Raw genomic sequence first — 23796 nt, forward strand, 5'->3', positions numbered from 1 at the left:
CACTAACTGTTTCAGCTATTCTTTATATCAACTTCATTTTCCGGGCATTGTCCGTCAACGCCACATGAGCAGCGTGTAAAATGGAGAAAAACTTGAAATTAAATTTGCTGCTGACACCAATTTTCAAAACCAGCTTTTCCTGCAGTTTGACATGTTCCTAATTGATTTTTTTCTCTTTTTTTTTTTTGGCAATTTAATATTGCAAAGGCGTTGCCTTTGGTTGGTTGATGCTGGCCGGATTGCCTTCGACTGTGTTGGGCGAGTGGTTGTGTTAGTTTGTGTGCGTGTGTGTGTGTGTGTGTCCTCGTCAGGGGCTAGTGAAAGACGCAGGACGAAATCCTTTTCAGCGCATGTTTCTTGGCCACACAACGAAACGGGAAGGTGAACACCCACTGACACATCTCGTCCATTTTGGTTCGTCTTGCTCTCGTCTCGTTTTTTATGCGCCACATGTGCCAAAAGCTTTCATAAAGCAGCCAGGCACACAGGCATACATACATTCACACACGCACAACACACACACACAGCAAACGCTGCATTGGTTATGGGAATTTTTGATTGACATCGGTTCAGGCAAGGCACACACACATATACACACAACCATACGCCCTGTTCCCTACCTTGCCACAAAGTAAATCTGCGCGTTAACTACAGCAGAGCTCCACAGCTTTCCGTTCCCACTTGGCAGTCTGCACCGCCCGTGGCGCCTCTTATGCAATATTGACATGCCAGGCAAGGCAAACACAGCAGCTCTTTGCTGGGGGAACTGGAACTGTGCTGCACGTCATCATATTGGCAGCTGCTGGTGGAGCTGGTGCTGGTGCTGGTGCTGGTGCTATTGCTCCTGCTCCTGGCTGCTGTCTGTAGGTGCCACCTTTTGTGCACCTACACGACGTTGCCACCATTTTTGCGGTGGGGGGCATAAATGAAAAACTTTTTCGGTTAGCACTCAGCGCTACCCAATTTTCTTTTTGCTTGGCCAAAATACGTGTATGTTTTTCTTTAGCCAGCATACATCTGCACTCACACACACATACATACACATACACCTACCCCTCCAGGCACTCACCTCTGCCCCCTTGTCAGTGTTTGCTTTTGAAGCAGCGCAAATTAGTTTTTTCACTTTGGTCGCATTTTTGTCGGGCCGCCTTTGTGCGCTCGTTGCTTTTAACGTTAAATGACGAAATAGCTTTACGGTTCATTGATGCACATAGCACACCCAGACACACACCCACACCCACCCACACACACTCATACACCCCATACCCTGCCGCGCTCTGACCATCCACCCATTGCCTCGCAAGTCACACGCCCAATTAGTGGCGCAAGTTTAGTCGTTTAGACTACACAGACGTTTGCTAAGCTTCATTGAATTTTCACTATAAACTCGTATTTGCATTTGCTCATGTGCAGTCCCCTACATGCGCCCCTCCCTTAACCTTGTCCCCGTCCCCAACCCTGGTTCCCATCCTAGATCTTCTATATAACGCTCACATTTTCGGCTACTGTTTTGTTTAACAGTCAACTTTGTTTGCTTAGGGTCAATGAAAGCCGTTAAGTTTAGTTGGAATTTTTCAAGCGTTGATTTATTCAATCAGCATACAGCAAAAAAAAAAAAAACAAGAAAGAAGACTTCATTTCAATAGGGTCCACGTTTTGTATGGTCAGTTGAATTGCTTTTTCCTGCGCCCGCCTTGTTGCAGCTTCCGTATGTGAAGTATCCTTGTGGCAGCTCTAAAGAAATCAAATTTAAAAAATGACTTTGAAATTTATCTGTAGCTGAATTTTCATTTAAACACCTCAAAGTTTGCTTTAAGTATATTTTTGGCTTTAAGTGCGTCTTCTAGATAAACTAGTTAGATAATATAGAAACTGACAAATTCAAAAGCAATCTAAATAGCCGGAAATAAAAAAAGTACCACAGCTTTATGTGTTACTAATATCAAGGTTGCTTTTACAAAGAGTTTACTTGAACTAAAATTAATAAAAAAAAAATACAGACAATTAAGAGATTTGTGCTGTAAATTAATGGGGATTCATTAACAAATATTGAGAGCTTGTTAGCACCCAAGAATTAAGCTCTTCATTCTAAATACAAACAAACAAAATTCTCAACTTGTATTCGTGTATCCTTTGGCATTAATCATACGAAAAGATATAGCCAAAAATAAAAAAATAAAAACGACGTATGCCCGTATGCTCGTAAAGTAAACTACTTAGGAATCCATTAGATGGTTAGACGAATAATGCGTGAACTGTAACGAAATTACGAGCATAATTTTACACTTGCACGCAATTTCATATTTTACGATTTAAAGATACATGCCACATGCCGCATGCCGCATGCTACATGCCACATGCCACATGCTCCACAAAATGCGTGTCTGACTTCGTATGCGTTACGAATAGCTACCCAACTACCCAAATAAAGCCGAATGAACACCAACTATTTGTGTTGAACTGTGCTAATGCATGTTTAGACAAATTTATGGTTGATTAAAAGCCTTAGATAACACGCAAACCTCGAGTAAAATCAATATAAGTTTTTTGATATTGATTGCAACGCACAAAACTATCAAACAATAACTTTAGAGACTTCGAAATACCCTGCAATAACACTTAATTGATACTGTTAAAATTGTTTAGGTATGCATTTAAGAATTATGTTGTCCTATCTTTAATTTGTAAATGTTTTAAATAGTATTTGATTATTCCTGTGTTGTATTGTAGTTATCAAAATTGTTACAAGCTCACTTAAGCTCATCATTTTCAATATACTCTTTATATATTACTTTATGCAGTTGACATGCAGCATGTCCTTGTAGATAGTATTTTGACTCTATCATGAAATGTGTATCATATAGAAGATGACATCCGATCATCATTAAGTTCTAATATAAAAAACTTTTTATCAAAACTTGGCATCTACGAGCTGTACCAAGCTCCTCAAATATAAAAATATCATTTCAAAATCTGATCAATATATCATATAGGTCCATAGAAAGCATCGCTTATAAAATGTGTTTTAGCATGGACAAATAATCTGTTTCTTTAAATAACAGTTTAGAGCTTTATAATTTTGCTGATATATCTATAGAACTGTCAACAATGAGGGTATTTCATCTTCGGCAATTCTTTCAATATCTTTAAATAATTACGTTTTTAGAAATTCCAGGTCATTTACTTTAAAAGAGCGCATTTGAAACAAGCCGAAATATAAGGTTTATGTGAAAACTTGATTGCACGACTATTACCAAATCAGAATACCCTTTGCTTAGCCCTTTTCCAGGGCATAAATATTAATATGGCATATGAGTGCATTTATAACTGTAGCGGTCAAAGTGCCAACAACTTTTGAGTTTATTTTTGGCTTGTGACTGTTGCTGGAGAGAGTGGGTTATACAAATAGAGGAAGTCGATGGATACATTTTGTTTGTGTTGTAGATGAAGCAGCTACTGATTGCTGGGGGCGCCCTTAGTCATTGACTCGTATGCTAGTTGTTTTGTGTTATTGTTGTTGTTGTTGTTGTTGTTGTTGTTATTGTTTGTGCATGCTTCTTCCTGTTAGGCGAAGTAAACTAAAGCTAAAGTGCACTGGACACGCCGGCATCCTGTTGAAATCATTTCAAATTGCAAACATGCCAAAGCCGACAAAAAAGAACTCTTAACTCTGCAATGTGCGTTTGTCCCTCTGTGTGTGTGTGCTTGTGTGTGTTGCATAGCAATGTGACATTTGCATGCGCCCGAAAGTATGCAATGGCATGAAGTTGAAACCCGTTTGGCTCAATCTTTAAGGGCAGTCGAGAAATTAAAAATCCACTGCATAATGCTTTGGCTGCACAGGAAGGGCCTAGTCCAGCCCATAGTCCAGTCCAGTCATGGCCAGAAGCCAAGTACCTGGGAGTTAGTTAAGGGCGCGTCCAGTGTAGAGAACGGGACAGATTCTCTTAGTTGTTTTTTGGTTATGCTTCGGTTTTAATTTGCACATGGGAAGTTAACTAAACATGTGAGTTTATTTTATGTTGTTGCCTCGTTTTTGGTTTCTTGCCTGGCTGCACACGTTGGTCAGCGCTCTGGCTACGATTTCGAGTGGTCGAGTTGGAAGGGGTTTGGTGTTGGGGCAGGCAACATGGCACAGGATGTGTTTTTGCGGCAGGTCGCATACACTGAGTCGCAAGTAAGGCTCAGCTAGAACAAAGACCGTTTGGGTTCATGGGACATGGACAACTCTGTAAGTCGTGTAGCGAATACATATTAATACTCACATTTATATGTATACATATATATGTATTTCGCTCGTTTGATGTTTTCTTTAAATTAATTTCAAAGTCAGTCAGTGTTAAGCGCAGACGGATTTCACATAATTGCAGAAATTTTCAATTTAATTAATTAACTAAATTAAAACAAAGACAGTTTTGCTGTAATTAATTTACAAAATTTAAAAGCATTTAAAGCACTTGGGTTATTTAAAAACATATATATACCTTTATTTGATTTCAATTAGTTAATTAACTCAAAATGTCTTAATTTTTTTTTGAAAGTTTTCTCAAAAAATAAACAGCTTTAAAATATATCCTACACATAATTTTGCAAAATTGTTCATGATAATAATCAATAATAATCATTTATATTTATTTTTAACAAATTTCCATAATATTTAATATTTTAAGTAAAGTGGCCTGTGAAGATTCTCGAATCTTCCTATTATTATTATTCGCTTTCATAAAAATCTCAGCTACAGCTACAGTTACATAGATTATTCTTATATAAAAATGTAGAATATTTACTTTTTTAAATGATCTCGACTTGAAAGGTTTGATCCCTTGTCAACAACTTCAAAAGCAGCTATAAATATAAATTCTTTAATGTGAAATTTATGCTCAAATTTCTTAAATGTTAAATAATATTACAAGTCCCCTGCTTCTTCACTGGGCCCCAGTCTTACAAATAAGCTAAATTGGCAGCTGTTCGCCTTGGCCCGATCCAAATCAATAAATCAGCGCCAATGTGCTGACATTTTTCTGTAAATAATATTGATAATAATAAACAGAAACTTGAATGAATTGCAACACGTGTTGGGTTCTTATGTCGCTTGCTTCATTGAGCAAACCCGAATCACTCGATTCACAGGCCGAGACAATGCCAAAACGCACGAAACGATCGCGAAAGATGTGGAGACAATGAGATCGTGTCCATTGTTGCCCAGGGTTATCAAAAGGTGACGACGATCGCGGAGATGCCATGGAACTTGAATGGAAGTTTTCTTTTCTTATACACGATATACATATATATATTTTTTCTTTTTGTACCATCTGAAGAGGTTTTTCATAGAAAATTTATGTTATTTATATGGCACACGGCGCGGCGCTTAAAAGGTGTTTTCACCATGGTTGCCAGGCTGTCAGCCACTCGGGCTGTCAGTTTGCGCCTGCGCAGCGGCATTCAATGTGGCAGCTGCACGGATTGCGGAATGGACCCGAATGCCTCATGCCAGAAAGGGGTGGGTTGTGTTTAAGTTATTGATTTATATGAGTTATGTTGACATTTTGTGAAGTGTGGGGGGATCGTTAGGGCTGCTGAATATCTGGCAGATGCAAAGCGGGGGGCTTACGTCACAAAATTTGATTATGAGCAAGTTTGTGAGTATATTACGAACTGAACCAACAGAAAAAAGATGGAAAATATTTGTATAACAATCCATGTTGATATATTTATTAAGATATCTCAGACTAACCAAATCAATATTCGAGCTTGAACCTGAATTGAATTTGGAACCGTGTAAATACTATTTAGTTTTAGATATTTTTTTGAAGACACAATTGCTTTGGACTCCGCCGACCGCTGACAGCCATCAAGTCAACTCGTCCTCGGCTTATGCTCAGGCCCAAATCTAGGCACAGTTTTCTTTATAATTCGGTCTAAGCCTCCAGGAAATGCTGCACTAAATTTGAGCCGACGGCCAACAGAATCTGCGCTGCGCAAAAAAAAAACTGAAATCAGAATTTCAGAAAATTAGAACAAAACACGACACCGCTACTGCAAATCAGGACGACAGGCCGAAGAGGACCAAAACAGCAACCCTCCATTCAGGTCGGGGCCACCGAGCACCGAGGCCAGGTGTGCCCGTGCCGGTGCGCAATCAGCTTTGTAGGCGATTTGTGAGGATTAAACTGCGCACCGTGCTGCATTGAGGGAATGAGTGAGTGAGTGAGTGAGTGAGGGAGGGAGGAGTGGCAAAGGAAGAGGGAGAGGCAGCATGAGCGGGACAGCTGCCTACCTGCTCCAGGGCCATGTAGGAGGATCAATTTGCTGACTAAATACGCATGGAAAGGTGTAGCCGTAAAATCTGTCAGATACACAAGCAGAGGGGATAAATCTTTCATTTTTTGCGTTTCAATGCGCACTTTGAGCAACTGCCGCAAAATTGGTAAATTGAAATTGCAGCTCTATGGCAAGGCATACAAATTTCATGCTTCTTGGTAATTGGTCAACAACCAGCTACATCTCAGGCACATCAAAAGCCAGCACCAGTTGGCAACAGTGCTCTCTATTTTAGCTACCCAAATCAAGTTACGGCATGTTTTGCCAGGTGGGTCTCTAGTATACTTCTTATAGGGGATGATCAACATTTTGGCACAGCTACTGCGCAGTAGCAACGAGTTTTTAGATACTTAAGTATCTTGCAGATACAAAATTACCTACATCAGGCCTATTTATAAATCTACGCATGTGCGTGTGTGTGTGTGTGTTAATGTGTGCAGTTTAATTAAGCTGGCGAGGCTGTCACAACTGCGCCTCAAAGTCTGGCGAGTGGCTTGGCAATCGATTAAGTCCAGTGCCCTGTGTCTCTCCGATCTGTCTGACACTTGAAGGTACTCTGAGCATTCCCCGTCAACCCGAATCGGCATTACAACACATCATCGATCATCGTCATGGCCGAGGCCCGTCGCCTTTTCAGGTGTGCAGCACACAGGCCCGCAGGCATGCAGATGCATTTTCCAACTAGAGATAGAGATACGAATACTTGTCATTTTATTGCACCGCTGGGAGTTTTTCTATTTATCTGTAGGTTTTTTCCTCTACTCATTGCGCAAGACATTTCTGCACTTCCATTCGCTTGAAATTTGTTGCTGGCTTTTGACAGTTGCTGAAGGCTATTTGCCTTTGGTTTCTTCTCCAATTGTGAAGTCCTTTCATGGATTTTGCCGACTTTGTCGTTGACTTTTTGGCTTAAGTCAGAGTTGTACAGAAGAGTATATCAAATTACATGTTATTCGAAATGATAGATTACTGATGGATGGGACAAAAAATACACTTTTAAGTCGGATGCACCTGGACCTTTAAGTAAATGCATTAGCTGATAAAAGCTTATGATTTGTTGCTTAAAATACATATTAACTAAGTAGAATATTCTAATAATATTCAATTAATTTATATCTATATTAAAAAATGCATTTATTTTTTTCTTGTGTATAAATTATTTAAGTTTATTGTTCAAATTCCAAATTGGAGAGTTGCCATTCGCTTTTAATAATTAAACATCTTGAATATATATATATATATAAATAAGTATAAATTTAGCTGACCGACGAGAGGTCAATATTGCTTATTTTATCAATATTTAACAAACAACAAGAACTATTTTTATTATTCTTGTATTTATATTTATAAATATTAATACAATTCCATATTGGATATTTTTTATGTACTTGATTTATACTAAAATGTGTGTTTTAATTATTAAAGTGTTTACAAAACATGCTTTGTAGTATTTACATGTAGTTTTAAAGTTGTTCCTCGAATTTGAGGACATAAATTTTCCTAACTCTCAGTTTTACTCCCACAGACACTTGAGTTACAATTTTCGCAGATCCATCCAGAGTTTTCCATGCAATAGCACAATGATTTTAACCGTAAATGATCATCATGGATAATGTAGAGCTCTTTATTAGCATTCGACTCCCACACAGTTGGAAATCAGAATTTACGACTATGCACAATTTTCCCACCAAACCGAACACACAGCAAATAAAAAGGGGCTGCACACCCTAACCCAATATATGTACACGGATATGTATATGTATATAAATAGCATAGGCAACCCTGCTCACCTCGGGCTCATTGACAATGCGTCAAGCCAAGCCGCAGGATATATTCAGCTTGAGCAAATACAATAAATACCTGTTGGTTGCGTTTTTCATAGATAGTATATGGGAATGTATGTGTATAGTACTTATATCATGGCAGTTCTTTCCGCTATTGTTGATGATATTACTGTTGTTGTTGTTGTTGCTGCTGTTGTTGTGCTCATTGTCAGCTGTAAATGGGTAGTCGCATTGGCAGCGGCTACAAGCTACAAGCTACAAGTGCCTGTTCTGAATCTCTCTTACTGAACCCGATGAACAGTTGGCAAATCCAACAATGCGGCCTCTGACTGTCTAGGTGTATCTGTGTGTGCATGTGGTGTGTGTGTGTGTGTGTGTGTGTGTGTGTGTGTGTGTGTGGTACTCGAGAAAACGAAATGAGATGAAATAAAAATTGTTAAAGGTAACAAAAAAAACCTTTGTATAAAGTTGGCTCTCGTCTGGCATTGTTTATTGATTTTTGCACTATGCGCAGAAATGCAATTCATTTTCACACACACACACACGCACGAGAAGGAAAGTTCCAAATAAATAAAATGAAAAGAAAATTGAAAATTGCAGCAAAATTCGCTGGAAGTGTCAACGTCGTCGCTGTTGTTAGTGGGCGTGTTTCCGGGGGGCAGCTAATGACTTGAATCGACTTTGCACTGCTTACATTTCTATGCATTTGGCATGTAATATGGAACTGGTCCTTCGTGCAGACACTTTCACACTCGCTCGGTTAGGGTAGTCATAAATCTTATAGTTCTTTTACGAGCTGCCAGCATAAAGGTGCTACCCCGGCCGCTGCCACAGTAGCCCAGGTCTTGGCGTCTTCTTGTCTGGCCTCAAAGTTTTAATAAAAGTTCAAAAATTCAGCGAGTTTTCGCTTGGCAGCTTGGCAACCCTGGCCCCTATTGATGTTGACGAAAAACCTGACGCGGCAGCTGTTTGCCATACAAAAGGATGCGACTTGAAACGCATCTTTGAATTTTTATTGAATTTATTTTTATGACATTCCAGTGAGCACAGCGAATCCTAAAGTTCTCTCTCTCTCTCTCTCTCTCTCTCTTTCGCTAAGTGTGTATCAAGACAGTAAATTAAGCGTGGAATCATAAAAACTGGCAAGGTGTGAAATTTTATGCCAGCATTGATTTATGCCCAAACATCAGATTCCGTTTCCAGTTGCTGCTCATTGGGATTATTACTGATTTAGTGCTCGGAACTGGCCCAAGCATTGCATACACGATGGTAATTAAATTTTTTTTTATGGCCCTTACCTTAATGCTTAAAATGGAGGCAGTGAGTCAGGAGGACACTAGCAAGGTTTTTGAACAAATCCAGTTTTTTTTATTAAGATCTTTTAAACTGGGAAAGAGTTGGGAGTAAAGAAGTAAAAAATGAATGTGGGACAAGTGAAAGAAGGTATTGAATTAAATATGAATAAAATATAAAAAAAAATGTATATTTAATAAATGTAAATGTCAACTTGAATATTCAAAATCCTTAAAAATCGATGTATTCATATTCTAAATTTCTTTAAAAGAGGGTTTTTTTATATATCATTTTTCTGTTTTAATTCACACCCCATCTTAATTTACATATTTTTATATAATTTGTAAAATGTCCATTAATTTTTAGCTAATATAAATTTAAGCCTTTGCTTTTAGTTAGCTAGCTATAAGACTTGTCTAGCCTTAGTTAAAGCAATTTGAATATTGAGTGTAAGATCTTATTTATTACTGGAGCATAAGCACATATTTACCTGTTATGCTGCTCATTCAATTTGTGCTTGAAATCCTGCATATACTCCTCTCCTACAGCATTATAAAAAGCTGTTCGTTGAGCCCCTCAAATCAAATCTACTTTGCGCACTTTCCAAGCAATTTAACCAAAAGCAAAACAATGCCAAAGAAAACAGAAAATGCATCCAACAAAATCAATCAAAAACGAATGCAAAAAGAGAAGGAAAAAACATTCCCTGCCAACGCCTTTTGCTTGCAGCAAGTTCAAGTAATTTAAAAGCAATCTGAAAACAAACAAACAAACAAACTGACGGATATGGCAGCCAAGTTGGCCCCGCTCCAGGTCGGCAGAGTGCACTTTGGCCTAGGTAGCTCCAGAGCCCAGACCCAGAGCCGAGCCCAAGCCCAGAATCCAAAAGAAGTCGTCATCGAGTGGGCCAAGCATCATAAGTAACCTAAGCACTTTTGGCCCGACTAAATGTGTCTATATATATATATATATATATATAATATATATACATATGTCTGCGTATAGGCAGTGCCTTTCAAACTGTGCTTCAACGAAGTGCAACGAACGTTGCAGCTTCTGGCAAGGGCATCACCAGACATATTCATATTCACATCCACACTCACACATGCATACGCATTCGTAATCGCATTTTTATGCACTTGCAAAGGGCATTATAAATTCAATTCGTTATATGCAACGCATTAGAATATAATATATAGATATTAATTATTTTATTTTACTTTTAATTGATTGAAGACAACTTATAATCATTTGAATATTATTTGAAGCTGTTTTGCAAAAATAATGAAAACTTAAAAACGATGTTGTGCTTACATAAATCGAGTATAAACATTTTTTAAGTCTGGGCGAGCTGTTAAATATCCTGAAAGCTATTTCAAGTGTTCAAAATTTTGTAACAAATATTTTTCACTTATCCAGAAGCTTTTCTCTAAATATATTCTTAACAATCAAATTGGAAATCAATCATGATTTAAATTTGAATTCAGTCAGACACTGCAAGTAAAGAGTGTATTTTGATCCTCGGTGCAAATTCGGTCTAGTCTTGTCAAGGATTTGATCTTAATTATTAATATCTTAGCTTAACTGGCAGGGTATTCAATGTTGGCCATAACGAAGCTAACTGTTCTTTCTTGCTGCACATGAGTTATTTTACTTAAGTTCTTGCGCGGCATCTAACGTTCCACTCTCAAGGCACATGCACCTTATGGGGCTGTCAGCGCCAGCTAACTCTCCTCCCCTTCCCTTCGCTCCCCACCACGCCCTGCCGCCGCCCTGCCCAGTCAACCTGTCTGAAATGTAACCAAACGTGGCTCGAATGTCAGCAGCATTTGTTAAGGGGAGGCATCACGGGGCGTGAGTTGGAGCAACTGTTGTTGTGCTCAAGTAATCAGTGCTACTGTCGCTTATTGTTTGTCTGTCGTCGTAGTTCGCCGTCGCTGGGATGGTCTGGCCTCCTGGTCTGGTCGGGTGTCGGGTCGTGGGGCTCGGGCTGAGTATCTGTTTTGGTCTGGCAATGAGTCGCTTTGGCAATGAGTCGCTTGTCGCCTTGGACGTCAACTGGCTTTATGCTACGCGCAACTCTCTCTAGTATTTAGATTTTTTATTTCTGCCGCTCATGTGTTTTTTTCTACTAATCTATGGCGGTTGCAAGTGGCAACAATCACAACAACAACATCGCCACTTGGCTGCTAAATTAAGTGCTTATTTGGAGTTTAAGTTGCCGCAATTAGACAAGCACTGAAGTGCTCCGCCTTGTACTTGGCTTTGACCATTAGCATCTACCTGTAAAGTTGACACAACTTAGTGGTTGATACTCGCAGGCCTCATGCCTATTTAATCTGTCACTGTAGACACAAGTGGCTTCATTGTGCTTAAGATTTAATGTTTAGGGAGAGCTATGATAATGCTCTGGATATAATTAACAAACTTTGCAGACTTGTTCAACATCGAGTTGTCAGCAAAAGTGATTCAACTGAATATTTCAAATATATTCATTTTGTTTTTATTTTAATTTTTTATTTAATTCTTACTCCCAAAGATTGACTAAAAGCATTTTTTTAAAACGTTAAATTTATGTTAAATCTTAAATGAAACATTTTGATATTTGATTTTTTGATAATTATAAAAAAAAGAAGAGCAAGCTTCGAACCTCTGGCTAGTAAATGGGTTTGGGTATGTAATAAAAATATGTTAATTTAATATATAACATTATAAGAAATCCCACATGCATGAATTCTAAATTCAAAATGTTTAACATAAGTCAATTAACCAATTCAAGTTAAACATAGTTCATTACAACAATTTTTTTATTGAAAATTTATTTTAGCTTTGCAAGATATTTTTTGTATTAACTTGAATCTACTTATCTATATTTAGCTTCTAGAAATTTGCAGTCTCCCAAATGTCAAATTGCCTTTCACACGAGCCTACTTCACTTTGTGCCTATCACAGCTCGAGTAATTACTCAAATATAATCAGTTAATTTAATCAGTTCTATTAAAGTATAAATTGCTTTAGTCAAGCAGAAAATTAGCGCATTTAACTGTGGCAATTAGATGACGATGACCGAAACTAAAGCTACATAGAGTACACAAATGAAATGGCAGCCTAAGCCACACATCCACATCCTCCACATCCCCAATCCACGTCAGCCAGAAGATCCCAAAAAGCCACAATCCGCAACTGGTTGGCAAAAACTAAACAAAACAATTGCGCAGCTCAGCAAAAATTTGACTGTCGAACTTTTCGGCTCCCTCTGTATGTGTGTATGTGTGTGTGCGCGTGTGTGTGGTTGGGCTTTGGATTTGGATTATTGGTGGTGTCAATTGCCAGTGGCCATTTTTTGGTAATTTACGCTGCCAGAGTTCAAGTAATTTCAAGTCACAAGATTCAATGCAAATGCTGACGATGCATTTCCCATTCAGAGCGTGGAAATGCTGCAGCAGCAGATTGAAAATGGCTCCTACAAGATGATTTCACACACAGTCACACATACATATAGGTATAGCAAATATATATAGCCTATATAGCTTTCATTTGTATTATTTTTCTCGGAACTTAATTGAATGAAATGGCAAATGGCCGCTGCAAGTGCGACAATTTCAGCTGCTCTTGCTTTTTATTTTAGAGACATTTTATTTTTCCGTGCCCCCCCACACAAGCCCCTGCGCCTCGCTCGCTGTACTCGGACATGGACGACAACGACAAATTGGCAGCCATATTAATAACATCTACGTGCCGTTGGTGGGGTAGAGAGGAGGCTATTTGGCGTGGGCGGGGGCCTATTGCACTGAGCCCTGCACATTGTTCGCTCGCCTGGCCGGCCGGCACATTCATTGTTCGCATTTTTCTGTTACTTGTAACAGCATTTCAATGGCTCACCGAGACGAAGAACAAGAAGAAGACGACTACGGCGACATCGTCGGATTGCTTATTTTATTCAGTAGGAAGGGGGGGAGAGAAAAGGGGAGCCAGCAGCAGCAGCCCAACGGGCAGTCACATGCCACGCGGTCAGCAAGTTCTTTGTTCCCGCTGTATGTGCGTGCGCGTATCTTAAAGATAGTCGTCGCGTATCTAGTGCTGCTGACAATGGGCCAAAGCTGAATTAATCGATGTCAGAAATTAGTAGAAGTATACATAGAACGATTAAATTAAATAGATATATAAACAGCTGTTAAAATTGACGAGCATCGAGCAAATATTTATTATATCTAAGTTTGCCTTTTCAAAGTTCCAATTAATAAATATATGTATTTTTGTCTTCAATTAAGTATGTTTTTAGTGTATTAACTTGTATATAATAACACTTTTGTTTTTATTAATGATAAACTAAATACAATGTTAAACATATTTACAAACTTTATAAAATTTTAATTTTAAAAAATCATATGAAATATGAAAATTGCACATTGGTTCAATTATATATGTCTTGCTATATGGATCTTTTTAATGTATTTAACCTTTTTTCTTATAAATGTATTTAATTTAAACGCTGCAACAACTTTTAACAAAACTTTTATTCTACCTAATTGGATACGTTTTCTTTTTCTAGTAAATATAAAATTTTACAATAATTTTTTTCAATTTCATTTGCATAAGTTTGTCCCATTGTGCTTCCTAATCCTACTACTTCTTCAGAAATCTTATAAACACATTGATGCTCTGGCAGTCCGATCTCAGATCTCAGGCCCCATAAATTATAAACCAATCACAATCAACTTTTGTTTCGCGTTTTTTGGTGCGTGCCTCTGATTATGGAACTGCCTAATTATAAAATAATTTAAAACGAAATTTGCACAAAATTCAAATTTTTTGTCGCTTATTTATTGGGAGGGTCTGGATACAAATTATTTGAGGTCTCTCTTAATGAAGTCATAACTGTGAATGACTTTATATGCAGAATCCCAATTAATACACGGTTAAGTTATTTATTTCTTAAGTATATTTGGCAAGGTGAAAAACACAAATTTTGTCAGAGCTGCTAATGCGTTTGGAATTTATGGTCAGTTGTGGGATTTCTTAATTTATTAATTTATATATATATTTTTGCATTATTAATGTTAAGTTATGCGAAATATCTGGTTGAGTGCATAAAGCTTGAGGACCGTATAAAATGTATAATATACGACACGAAAGTCTTAACTGTAACCGCTGTAAATTACGATGTGATATTGATAGTATGTATTTAACAAATAAACCGACAGCATGCGTAGATATTTTATCTATCGGACGAGGCGAACCGAATGAACATTTGCATATGAAACGATCTAATCTGCAGAGCATGGCACATTTGACGGGTCAACATGCCCCGGCAGACCCAAACGGATACACCTCATCACAATCAAACAGAGGTATCCATTGTAGCCAGCTGTCTTTCTATTCGCCACGCTTCTTTCTATTCAAAAGTGATTATGTGTGTAAAGTGAATGGCAGTGTGATCAGTGATCAGCGATCAGTGATAAGTTTCGGCGATATTATTGCAGATATATATTCATGAAACTCTGAGCATTATTATAAGTATATATTTCGGCACAACTAACTTGTCAACAGATCAGTTGAAGATCGCTAATTTATGATCTTTATATAAGTAATATAAGGAATAAAAACATAATAAATATATTTTCATCAAAAGCTTTTTTTTTGGTTTATATTGCCTTTTTTTGAGTAAATTATGTCGTTGTAGGGATTGAAATCATTTATTATATTATTACTTTTCATTACTATTATTACTTATAATTTATTAATATTTTATTATTTATATGACCTTACTAAAAACATTTTAATTTGTGATTATCGTATACAATATTAATAAAAAAAAAAGTTTTAAAATAGTTTGTAAAATTATTAATACTATATATTTTGTTTTATTTATATATTTAAATTGCTATGATTATTATTATAATTAGTTTTCTTATATTATTTTTGTAATGTTTGAGCGATTTTGTTGGATTTATTTAAATCCAAAATCTTATTCAGTTAAATCTCCTTTCTTGTTTATTATGTGAAAATTAACACAATGATTATTTTCTTTGAAAAGTATTTGATAACAATATGCTGTCAAAAATTATAAATGGAACTTGCACATAAATATATTGTACTATAATATAAGAATTGTATTGAAAATTGAGATAAATTTTCTGCATTTTCATCTTCAGCTACAGAGTTATATTACTTAAATCTTTAAATGTGCTCTATCTTTCCTATCAAGTTATTTCCTCTTACCAAATTTTGTCTGTATTCTGTAGCTAATTCGCATCAAATCTGTTCTCTGCAAAATACTGCGCAAATTAGCTCCACTTTGTCCAAGACGAAAACATAACCAGTTTCTGAGTCGCGCCCCGTCGGAGTATGCAAAAAAAAAAACGCAGAAAAAACAATAACTCAGATTGGCTCAGCGCCAGCGCAACTGTGCGCCAGCCATTAAAAACTCATCACCATCATCAGCGACCAACTGGAATGAGCACACACAACAACAAAAACAAAAACAACAACAAGAAGAACAAGAACAACAGTCGCTTTGGACAGCGACATTGTGGATGGGATCTGCCCTGAGAAGCCGCGGGGTTGCGTCTTGGCGCAACGTTGAGGGAGTGTCCAACACATGCGTCGAACTTTGAAACGCTTGAGTGCACAGCTTCAGGTTTAACTCTTGAGTTTCTGACAAATATATGCATATATGTATATATAGTTTTATGCATATATAACTTGCCACTGAGCAACGCCATTTTGTGTTAATTTTATTAAAAATCTTCGACGCCCACAAAATTTACAAAATATTTAAAACCAAACTTCCGCCAAATTAATTTTGCGCGTATTCTTATTCAAATGATGCATGATGATGGGCGAGGCAGGGCTGGGACTCACCCTCAACTGAGAGGGGGGCAGCGGCAGCGGCAGGGGCAGGTTTTCTCACGAGCTGCGTAATTACAGTTTACTTAAACTGTAAGAACTACGCAGCGGCAGCAGCGGCATCCGAACTTTGCGATCCGTATCGGTATCGTATCGTATCGCTGGGTACGCATCTAGCGATCCTTCGTCTGCGGCTTCGTTTTACTTGTGGATCTAATTGCAAATGCCCAACAACAACAACAACAACAAAAACAACAAGACGAACCTTTTTCGCTCAGCGACTGCAATTAAAATGGAACCACCAACCAGCCAAGCAACCATTTAGAGAGTCTCAATCTCAGTCCCAGCTCGGAGCTCCGAGTCTGTTGCGGAGTCTTGGCCCGAACAGCATGCCGGAAAAATCGACTCAAATTACAGAGACGCACACACACACACAGTCTCAGCCTCGTACTCGTCCTCGGTTTCGGCCTCGACTCGTTTACCCCAACACAGAGGGCAGAGGGTCTTTGGCAAAATACTTGGAAAAATTTGCGTGCCTTAATGGCGCTGAAAAGAGAGGGCGAGAGAGAGAGAGGGAGAGGAGGCAGCGGCACATAATTGCCAGCTGTCCAGGGTATGCGAGAAATATAAAATCTAAATTTCTGCTAAATTAGACGAAATAACAGCAGATCTTTAGGTTTTGGCATCAAAGCGCCGTCTTGATTGATCTGCAAGACCTTAGGGTAGTTTGTGCAGTAAGTTTTCCTAATTGTCGAACATTAAAAATTCTTCTATCCAAATGTATACAATTTCATGCGGTCAGCAGTTTCTAGTTTAATGTTACCCTAAACGATGTTTAGGCCTTATTATTTTGATGTATTCGCTGTGAATGTCGATGGTTGTGCGGGATAAAAGCGTTGCAGGTGGTCCGAATGTGTAACTGGATGCAATTGTATTATAGATAGATACAAGTATGGATAGGAAACTATCTTAATGCTAAAATGGATCATTATTTCAATTACTATTATTATTATTTTTATTTAAAAAAAAAATCCAGCGCTAATTGAAGCGTCCATTTGCTATGCTGACACAGATAAGACTAGAATATTTTTGTTTATTATATAAATAAACTTATTTAAGAGGATTTTTCATTTATGTTAAACCCACTATAGTATCTTTGTATTGGCCCTAACATACTCCAATCCCTAAGGTATATACATACATATATCCAAATATTCTTTTATTGATTTATTTTTGCGGCTTTAGTCTACATTATAGCATTGCATTTATAATAATTATGTATCGATACGAGCCATTACGAGCTTTAATATATATCTAATAATCAGTTAAATCCTTTTAACATCTGATTGGTAATGGGATAAAATAAGTTTGCTGTACGAAAAAAGGGTTAGCAGAAATATTCCAATTGGACTATAGTTTCACACCTTGAACCCATTGAAATTGTGCAAAAAGGATATAATGATATTGTGCAAATGCATATAACAGGGAGAAGGAAGCATCTCCGACTCTATAAAGTCTATATATTCTTGATCAGCATCAATAACCGAATCGATCTAGCCATTTCTGTACTGTACTGTATTGAACATAGGTTCTGCTTGTGCCCGCGCATTATGAGTTTGTTTTTAAGCAATCCATATAAATCGTTATCGAAATTATGTTTTATTAAATTTTGAAGGTTTCGAAATTTGTCCTAGTTTTGCATAATCAACTTTTACAAAGATACAATTATTAAATAAGAAAAATTCATTTGAATTAAATAAGGATCTAAACTGAAAATATACATTATTCTGTTTTTTATATTGTACGATATTTGTGTATAAATATTTGCACATATACTTTGGGAAACTTTTAACTCAAGTATTTTTGCTGCTATCGTCAGCACTTGAATAGTCTACAATAACTTGCTGTCAATTAGATGATGTCGTCCGCATTATAAAGTTTGGCTAGCAACATTATTTATGAGTTGTGACTGCGCATCCGAGAAATCCGACTGACCTTAAATCATTTAATCAGCAAAGGCAGCCTGAGGGCCGAGCCAAGCCGAGCCAAGTCGAGCCGATCTGAGCTGGGCTGGTGGCATGCAAAAATGTTCTGGACATTCACATGAAATATTTGCGAATTTGAAAACTTGATGCCAACTGTTTGCAGATTTTAATCTTTCACAAACTCAAACCGAGCACACGCACAGACAAACAGCTACAGAGGAAGAGACAGAGTAGAGGGTCCAAGACCAAGAGGGTGCATGTCCAGCCCAGTGTCCAGCAGGCAGCGGGCAGCAAGGGGCGGGGTTAGGGCACAACATAACAAAAAAAAAAAAAAGAAAAAATAAGTTGCAGTGACACTTGTTAGACGGGCTGACAGCTGGACAGTCGGACAGGCTGGGAAGCTGCGAGCCTGACCACGACCCAATGCAGATGTTGTCGTCATCATTCTCGTTGTCCTTCAGCTGCAGCTGCCCAAGCGGCGGGCAACTTGAGAGCCGGACAATGCGTCGACCAAGGCGACGACAACTTTTGCAAGCCAAGTGACTTTGACAGACGCCATAACTTGGGCTCTGGCGTAACGCCTTAACCTAGGGGCATGCACACACACTCGCATACACTCACACACACTCGCACTCACACACATACACACTCGTCCAGTTATTCAGTCTTTGAGTAATGAGGACAAAGTTTTGCATTCGTAATGTCTAGCTACTGCGTCTTGCGACTGCTTTTTGGTGGTGGTCAGGCGTGGTGCAATTTGCAAACTTCATTTATTCACGCCCGGAGCACTTCTGAGTAGAGTTGAGTTGAGTATCTTACGCTCCGGCCTGGGCACCCATTTGCTGCTACTGCTGCTGCTGCTGCTGTTTCCCTTCCAGTTTTGACCAACTTTGAAGCTTTCGACAGGCGACAGACTGCACAACTGCAGCAACTGGCGAAACTATTGAGATTTCTCGGGTGTTGCTTGAAAGTAGTCGATTTGTCACTTGCTTGGTTAAGCTACGATTGTTGCACAAATATCAAATGCATAACTTGCCCGAAGGAATTTGCTTTCATAAAGGAAAGCCCAGTTATTGGTGTATGTTGAGAAATTTTAATGATTAATGCGCTTATACAGAATGTCTATTAAACTGTTTGACTGGCTGTGCAGGAAAAAAAACACCTTTGGTCTCGATTCCATGATTCCAGCCTCATATATCGAATACCTTTGTAAAATATAACTTCAGACGTTGCAAGGATTTGAGTTCTCAGAAAATAATGTAAAGAAAAATCTCTGACCGTGTAAGGCCGGGCAATACCAGCTGCCACATGCAAGTCTCTAGGCGAAATATTTAAACTTTTTATTATTTTACTAGGATATGCTCACAACAACTTCGTTGTATAAATCCTTTCAGTGTAAATGTCTTTTTCATGTATATACCCTACACAATCTTGGCACTACAATCTACTTTCAGTCTTTCGCTTGGTGGACATCAGAAGCTACTAAGGCTACTGAACGATTCCAGCGTACAATGAAACATATTAAATTAAAAAAGCCTAAGTTATTGTAAGAAACTAAGCTAACAATATTATTATTTGATCACTTTTAAGCAGAGAATTATAGTTTGACCACCATTTTTTTGTTCGTTTTGCTGATTTTTATTAGTTTGCATGTTGCATTAAGTGTGACCGCATTTCTTTTTACAAAAAATATTTAAATATCTGGCAACGCTATAACCTGCAGAGTTAGCACATTGTCGATGCCGTTAAAGTGTGTTAAAATTTATTTGCAGTATTGCACAATTAGTTAAAAAGCTAAAAAGTTAGCAGCCGCCTTGATAGACCCAGCCTTATTTATATAATTTATGTTATTTAGCTGGGTGCTTTGAAATTTAGATCTAAGGATATATGTATATTTTATAATGCCCACATTAGTCCCAAGACCAATCCAATGCATATGGTTCGTGCCGTAAGTCCTATATGCACTCTACTTCCTTCAGAGCAGGGGCAATGTGACAAACATTGTTCACAATAGTTTTCAGTGTAATTTCTTTGCTGTTGGCGCTTGCCAATGACAATTGTACATCCCATCTGTGGCGTCCAGAAGCAGATAAAACCCTCCAATAGCTCTGTACATGCAATACATTTAGAGCATTAGCTTGATGTAAATACTTCTAGTAATTACCATGTATACGATAAACCCTTGGCAAACATTTATCTAATGTATTAACAGTAGTTACTTTTGAATCACATCTCTTAATCTTGTTTTCATCAGCGTTCAATTCTATTAACTGGCCATAATTCATAACATTGCATGATATGTATGTACTGCAATCGGCACATTTATTACTAATATCTGTAATTATAATCGAATAGTAACAAATATATGTACAAATTCTATAATTGAATTAGTATTAGTCTTACTCACTACTCGTTTCATTTACCATTGATACTTTCCCTATTGTGAAACATATTAATATTGAAAACCGAATTATAAAATTTCTCATAGCCTCAATAACTTTTCCCCATAGAGTGTGTGTGTGTTACTATTAGAGCTGGCTTCCCTTAACTTCTAAGTCAACTAATAATATTTTAAGGCTTGCTATGTTTACTTTGGAGTATAATGTATTTTGCTTAGTAATATTACTAAAATTGATTGCACAATTATCTATAAATCTTATTAGATACTCTCGTCTTCTGTTAAGATATTGCAACATTTCTAATACTGAGTTTGTTACTTGTACTGGGATGATAAAAAGTCGAAGGAAATGTTCAAAATTAATATATGTATCCCATTAGAAAGGCAGATAATTTTAATTTATTGTGTTTGATAAAATGATTCGATTTTTCCAATGTATATTTTTGAGATAGATACAATAAATATAAAAACAATATAATGTAATTTTCTAGATAATTTGATCTGATATTTCAAGTCTTATAAATGTTGTATATATTTACATATATTTAATATTTAATATTTTGTTTTAATAAGCTTATTCTTTAATTAATCTTTTATCTTATATCGATTATGATATGTTTTAAAATTGATTAAATTTAATTCTTATTGACTCGACCTAAGCTTCATATATTGTTCATTTTGTGGTCATTCGTCGGTTTTCTTGACATTGTTATGGGGCAATTGCTCATTTAATAAAACTAATCTGCGCTGCTCCAAGAAACAAATCAGAAATAATACGTTCCCTGGTAACCGTTGACAATCTCCATTTTAGCTTCTAGAGCGGATACAGCCAATTGAATGGTACGATGACTGTCTCTGAGTGCGATACAAGCACAAGTGCAAGTGCGTGTGTGTGTTTGTGTGTGTGTGTGCGAGTATTATGCCTTTTCGAGGGAATTATAAACTACGACGAACTTATATGCGATTGCCCACGACAAATTGCAGCCATTTAATTCAATTTAAATAAATTTAAAATTCATCCAACTTGTTGAGGCACTCGACTCATCTTAAACAACTGATTTGGATTTGATTGGACTTAATCATACTAACTTTATGCTAGCAAAAAAACATATCCAACTAAGTTAGCGTCAAGTTTACAATATTCCAATTAATTGTTGTGTATAAGTTTTTATTTCTGATTCATTTATTATGAATCATGTACAAATAATATATTCAGCTGAAATAATATTAAGGTTCAAGTTTTCTATGCCAAGGGAAATAGATACATTGTATTTTGCAGTAATTGTATACTTTTGGAGCGTACAAACGCTTACAGGGTGACAATGCATCAAATTTTTATCAGTTGCATTTGACATAATCAATTTGAATTTCAATTTTATGGATATATGACAATCAATCTTCCTTTCTTTAATAAGACATGTTGACATAATGGTATGTTCGCCCTGATTTCATTTAATTTTCAAAAATTATTTAATAAATGTAATTTTGAAAATTCAGAAATATTGCATTATTCTTATAGAACTAGAACAACTAGAACACTATTGTCATTTTTTATACCCTGAACCCATTAAAAATGGGTATAAGGGTATAGTGTATATATGCAAAATCCAAATGTATGTAACAAGCAGAAGGAAGCATCTCCGACCCCATAAAGTATATATATTCTTGATCAGCATCAATAGCCGAGTCGATCTAGCCATGTCCGTCTGTCTGTCCGTCCGTCCGTCCGTATGTATGAACGCAAGGATCTCAGAACCTACAAGAGCTAGAGACTTGAAATTGTAGATGTAGATGCTCCTAGCTCCCGCGCAGATCTAGTTTGTTTCCGATAATCAATAACTTACTCCGTTTCCAAGCAATCGATAAAAATCGATATCTATATCCTGTTTTTTGGGCAATTTTGGTAAATAATAAGAGCTAGAGTCACCAAACTTGACATATAGCTTCTAAAATAGAATATATATATGCATTTGATGTTGGAAGAAGAGGGTTCAGGGTATCGCCTAGTCGGGAGCTCTTGACTAGAACCTCTTGTTTAAATTTAAAATTGTTTGTAAGGAACCATTTTTGAAGCTCACAAAATTGTTTAACACTAAAGTGTACCTATTCTAATTAAACAATATTGCCGAATTTTATTTCTCATAGCGTAAATTTCCGAGCTACCATATTATTCTCGATAAAATCGTGATAAATCACATTACTTATTCCATTATATTTTCGCCAGAAATAATTTCAAATGAAAAGCGTCTAATACTATTTAAATTACGAACTTAAATCTCTGCTGCTGTTTAATCTGCTCTCACAATTACTGTACTGTATTTCATGTTTTCATTTTAATATGACAAATGTCTCTTGACTTTGATATTAAATTGTTCGCACTGGATTATCGCCGGTTTGCGCTTCATCAATTGTTTCTTCACTTTCCAACACATACTTTTATACCTTTTAGACCTTTCATTGTTGTTGCTGTTGTTGTTGTTGTTGCTGATATGCTCAATGTGCACTCACCTATTGTTTTTCTGTTGTTGATAATGATTATGTTGTTTCTGCACTTTGCACTCACATTGCGTTCTATACACTCTCTCTGTCTCGCTCTTGCACTTTGCCAACTGTGAAATATTCTGGGTTTCGTGTTCCACTTGCCTTGCGGCTTACTCACTTTTATTGCAAAATAAGTTCAATGACACAAAAGTAATGCACGACAATGCAATAACAACAATAACAGCAACAATAACAGCAACAATAACATCTTTTGCTCTTTGCCTTTTCTTTCATTGTTCATCGCACAACGTTACCGCTGCCTCTCCGCCCACCCCGCTGCCATTTCGGACCCAGCGTCTGCATTCACGCTAACTCCTTTTGTGCTGCATCGGAATATGTGTGCGAGCGGGAGAGCAATAGCAGAAGAGGCGCCAGCTAGCGCACGCCATTATTTGCATCTTTCGCTTTTCAACTCTTTTTTATTAGGCAGCCAAATGTGGGTCGCTCTCGCTCGCTCCCGTGGGCTCGCTCGCACTTTGCCTTGACTGACCGCAGAAAATCGATGACTGGCTGAAGCCCTTTTCTACTGCGGCTGCCATCGCTCGTTTTGTTGTTTGCCAAGTTCAGCGCCCAAAAACTAAACGCCATTTATTGTCAACGACAACTTTCACTCTCTGCTTGTGGG

General features: G+C 37.4%; 1 protein-coding gene across 3 annotated transcripts; it reads right to left on the reverse strand.

Moving 5' to 3' along the window:
- Nucleotides 1-19868: 19868 nt before the first annotated feature.
- LOC115763157 lies at nt 19869-20755 on the reverse strand. Of its 3 annotated transcripts, none has more exons than XR_004017874.1 (3): nt 20640-20753; nt 20397-20567; nt 19869-20340 (listed from the first exon to the last, which is right to left on the reverse strand). XR_004017874.1 is itself a non-coding variant. In XM_030705608.1 (3 exons), exons 1-3 carry the CDS (start codon nt 20681-20683, stop codon nt 20129-20131), a joined length of 411 nt encoding a protein of 136 aa, XP_030561468.1. In that variant the 5' UTR covers nt 20684-20755; the 3' UTR covers nt 19869-20128. The 3 variants fall into 3 exon arrangements, 2 of the variants coding, with proteins under 2 accessions (XP_030561468.1, XP_030561469.1); XM_030705608.1 differs by having other exon boundaries at nt 20656-20755; XM_030705609.1 differs by having other exon boundaries at nt 20636-20754.
- Nucleotides 20756-23796: the final 3041 nt, after the last annotated feature.

This window comes from Drosophila novamexicana, unplaced genomic scaffold, assembly GCF_003285875.2.
Source record: "Drosophila novamexicana strain 15010-1031.04,08,12 unplaced genomic scaffold, DnovRS2.1 tig00000689-arrow-pilon, whole genome shotgun sequence".
In the NCBI taxonomy this organism is placed as follows: domain Eukaryota; kingdom Metazoa; phylum Arthropoda; class Insecta; order Diptera; family Drosophilidae; genus Drosophila; species Drosophila novamexicana.